General features: G+C 47.3%; 1 protein-coding gene across 1 annotated transcript; it reads right to left on the minus strand.

The window, feature by feature from the left end:
- Nucleotides 1-251: 251 nt before the first annotated feature.
- si:ch211-284e20.8 (uncharacterized protein LOC563738 homolog) lies at nucleotides 252-3,511 on the minus strand. Its single transcript, XM_056415175.1, has 7 exons — nucleotides 3,112-3,511; nucleotides 2,825-2,935; nucleotides 2,663-2,741; nucleotides 2,158-2,324; nucleotides 1,922-2,035; nucleotides 1,674-1,808; nucleotides 252-1,471 (listed from the first exon to the last, which is right to left on the minus strand). Exons 1-7 carry the CDS (start codon nucleotides 3,307-3,309, stop codon nucleotides 1,214-1,216), a joined length of 1,062 nt encoding a protein of 353 aa, XP_056271150.1. The 5' UTR covers nucleotides 3,310-3,511; the 3' UTR covers nucleotides 252-1,213.
- Nucleotides 3,512-3,858: the final 347 nt, after the last annotated feature.

Below are 3,858 nucleotides of genomic sequence, written 5' to 3' on the forward strand. Positions count from 1 at the left end.
GGTAAGAGGGCCGTCCTGCAACCGCAGGGTTGTGGGTTCGATCCCCGCTCTCCCCATTGGTGAAAGTCAGCAGAGCAGCAGACTGAACCTCCCCCAGCCCTTTCGTTCCCTTCCCCTGCTCTGCTAATAACTAAGGATGGGTTAAATGCAGAGAACTAATTTCCCCTTGGGGATTAATAAAAGTGTATATTCTAATATACTACTATTTAACAGCAATTACGACTATTAAGATACAAAGTACAGAAAGGAAAGCCAGTGTAAATGCGTTTTAATTATTTGAAGTCGAAAATGAAATCATTATAAATTAGTGATGCTAAAATATCTGTCAGCGTTTGATATTTCTGAGAAATACAACAAGTATCTCCTTCATAATAATCAATCAAACACAAGTCTGACACTGTGGGCCCACCCTCAGACAACATCGAGACAACTCTAATGTCAAAATGATATGTATAAAATTGAATGTTTTTAAGTGTTTGTGTTTGTTGGTGTAACGACCCTCTCTGCCACTGGCTCACGTCCCTGCAGGTGGGCGTGGCCAAGGGTCATCAGAAGAGTGGAAACACCTGAGGTAATCAGCAGCATTGGCAACACCTGTGCCTTGTGTGCCAGTGCTGCATTTAGAAGGCCCTCTGGCCTCAGGAGCTCTCTTTCGCTCGCTGTCCTGATGCCCTGCTTGGCCGTCTGTAGGAGAGTATGGTTTGACCTGAAACTACAGAACATATCAGATGTGCTGATGTACTCACCTCCACCACTGAAACTACTGTTATGTTATGCTTCCTAAATTAAATAAAACCCTTTCTGTTAACTACTACTTGTGTGTATCCCCCTTGTGTTGTCACGGCTGTGTGTCCTCTCCTCTTGGCAATGTAGCCATGTCACTGGATTAGAAAACATTGTATTTTGATCTGCCTTCGAAGCGTATTCATGGCCATCTAATTTACAGACAAACTTGGTCAAATATAAGTGTTTTAAATGTCCTGAGAGAATCCCTTTCAGAGATGTTTTCAGAAACGGCTGAATAATTTCCAATGTTATGTGTAAAATGAACTCATGTCAATTCTTTAATCAAACAATCAGATTATTTACAAGAGTGATGTACTGCCCTCCCATATTCGAGGTTACAATTTGCGGTCTTTCTGAACTAATTACATCACTTGGGTATAGCTCGAGTGGCCGATCAGTAGATCAACGCCCCATGGCTCTGGACCAATCAGAGCTTCAGACTGTCCAAGCCCAGCTTGTGTCTGCGTGGGCCGGGGCAGGCGCTGGCTGCCGGGGCGGATCGGAGCGGGGCGGCCCGGTCCACCACAGTCCCGAGGGCCCCCCGGGGCTCCGAGACCGCGAGGTTGCCGCTGGCCGTGACTGGGTGCGTGTGCTCGTGCGGGTGCAGGTGTGTGTGGTTGTGGTGCTGATGCTCATTGTGTTCGCTGTCCGCTTTCACATGGGCCTGCTCCTCCACAGCGGCAGCCTAAAAACGGGGGTGGCATTTCATCAAAACAAGCAAGTGTTTTCCTCTTTACATACAGTCTTTCATTCGGTGTTAAAACAAATATCAATAACTTGAATTTTGAATAAAAAGCTCTATAAAAGCCTATACAAGACAGATTTGGCGACTCAATTCGCCGCTTGTGCCCATTTGAAATGCGGGAGAACGGATCTGACGTGGGCACCTGGGGTTCGTAGATCTCACACTTCACATCGACAGCCATCCGGTTCCGGAGGGAGCTGCCCTTGTTTCCGACAGGCAGTCGGTATTCAAACGGGTCCTCGTGGGCCACGTGCGAGCCCAGGCAGAAGCCTCTATGCTGGGTGAAAAGAGAGACCAAGAACGGTTGAGCCTGGATCTACAACATAGTGGCATCTTCTTTTATCTTTTCTTTGGTGGCAGCCTGAAGAGGATCAACAGTGTGCGACTCACAGCAAACTGACAGTCCATAGGGGGGCAGCTGCCCAGCTCACTGGCCTCTGTGGTCTTTAAACACGCAGTCTCCAGGATGGTGAACTCCACGAAGTAGGAAGGACCAACAACCCACTGACAAAGCACACAAACACATGAGTGGAGATTTTAAAATGTATACTTTCTCACAAAAAAACAAAACAACCTCATCCCCGATGCTTTTCAAATCAACTTGATGATTAAGTATTTATCTTGACCTGTGAACTGGCTCTCGTAACGTTCTCCAGAGTAAAGTAGTTTGCCAGGTGGCTCTCTTCGTTGAACCTCTGTAGTGAGAGGTTGGCCGTCTCCTTGACGACGGGCTCGTCGAGGTTGTCAGCTGTGGGACAGTCCGGACACACATCCACCACGACAGTAGCGGGAACTAGACACAAGCATTAACAGGGTCAAAGGTCAAACGCCCAGTGTGCGTTGAGGATTTAAAACCTCCGTCCTGCAGTAACATTTCTGCTGCATCAGCATCCCTCGCTCCTTGTTATAGCCAAAAAGTGTCCTACTACACTTAGTCACGAATAATCACTCACGGATGACATGTTTACTCGCCTTTAGCGGGTGACAGAGCATACACTTTTGCAAAATCAGTGCCAACAAAATAGACTTGGGACACATTATCACAGAGCATTTGTGTGTTTTTGTGTAATCAAACGAATGATGTATACCAAAATAAATAAAACGGGATTCTAAATGAATCCGTTGCTCTACCTTCACGAAGTGCACAGGAGTAGCTGAGAAGTTTGACTTGAGAGTCAACAGAGGCCGACACCTCGCACTCGCCATACACCTGAGGGACACAAACACATCCTGGGTTACAGCGTGACCTTGGGTTGATCTCGAAGAGTGACGCTACAGCACCGGGGAACTTACTGGGACGTCACTAATATCTCGGACTTCGCATTGTTTCCATGGTCGCCTGCTGGTGATGTGGCATTTGGTCTCCATGACATCAATGGTCAGTTTGTAGAATGACCCACCTGTCTGGTTGAAACACACACACACACACACACAAACACAATAATGCTACTTTCATGTTTCCTGTTCCCATCCTCTTTCTGCTAATACTGTTGCATCTTTCAAGGTGCAAGACGGCGTAAAACCCTGTTCCTGTTTCTGTGTGTGCATGTGTGAGAGTGTGTGTGAGAGTTCGCCCTCACCTTTCCGATCGTGTGAGAGAGGTCGTACAGTCTGTTGAGGGTCAGGATGTATCCGTCTGTCCGGTCCTGGTTGATCTGGTCCAGGGCCTCTTCCGCCACCCTCACCACTTCAGGGCTCCTGCAGCCCGGACGGTCGGGCCTGGCTCTCCCCCCCTGCTGCAGCAGAGCCAGACATAGGACGAGAAGGTGCACACTCATCCTCTAACACGCACACACACCAACGGAACAAACAAAAACCCAGATTCAAACCCAGTTTAGTCACTGAAGCCTATCCTGGCGGCTCATTTAACATGCAGACTAACACAGGCCCCGGTTTGTAAATCTTCCTTTGCAAGACCTGTAATCCTAGTTTTTCCAGACAGGGTTTGGACGGAGGCTGAGGCTGGACTTTGCCCTCTCTCCTAAAGGATGAGCAAACAGTTGCTATCTGCTGCTCTGTCGACCAATGGCTGGCTCGGACTGGCTGATGGGTCCATTGTGCACTGGGGACAGTTACAAAAGACTTACCCGTACTCACTTAATCTTTAATTCACTCAGTCAGACAACAGTGGCTGAGCATTACGCTTACAAATACACTCCTGGCAATAATAAACTTAAATGTTTTTAATTTGATACAACCCTTAATAGATTCTCTTTTTCATAACATCTCATTTGTCATTTGTGTGTGTGTGTATAGAGAAGAATTATGACCCAGGAGTGGTGTGAAGAGTTTCTGGGACCTTTTTCTTTTATACTTTTAGGTCTCCC

The sequence above is a fragment of the Pseudoliparis swirei genome, chromosome 5 (assembly GCF_029220125.1).
Source record: "Pseudoliparis swirei isolate HS2019 ecotype Mariana Trench chromosome 5, NWPU_hadal_v1, whole genome shotgun sequence".
In the NCBI taxonomy this organism is placed as follows: domain Eukaryota; kingdom Metazoa; phylum Chordata; class Actinopteri; order Perciformes; family Liparidae; genus Pseudoliparis; species Pseudoliparis swirei.

Excerpts from the sequence above, each read along its gene's own strand:
- si:ch211-284e20.8 (XM_056415175.1), bottom strand. The coding sequence starts at position 3,309 with ATGAGTGTGCACCTTCTCGTCCTATGTCTGGCTCTGCTGCAGCAGGGG. Across the intron at positions 2,325-2,662 it reads CTCCTGTGCACTTCGTGAAG|TTCCCGCTACTGTCGTGGTG; the intron begins GTAGAGCAACGG and ends GCTTGTGTCTAG. Across the intron at positions 1,472-1,673 it reads GTGAGATCTACGAACCCCAG|GCTGCCGCTGTGGAGGAGCA; the intron begins GTGCCCACGTCA and ends CCCCGTTTTTAG.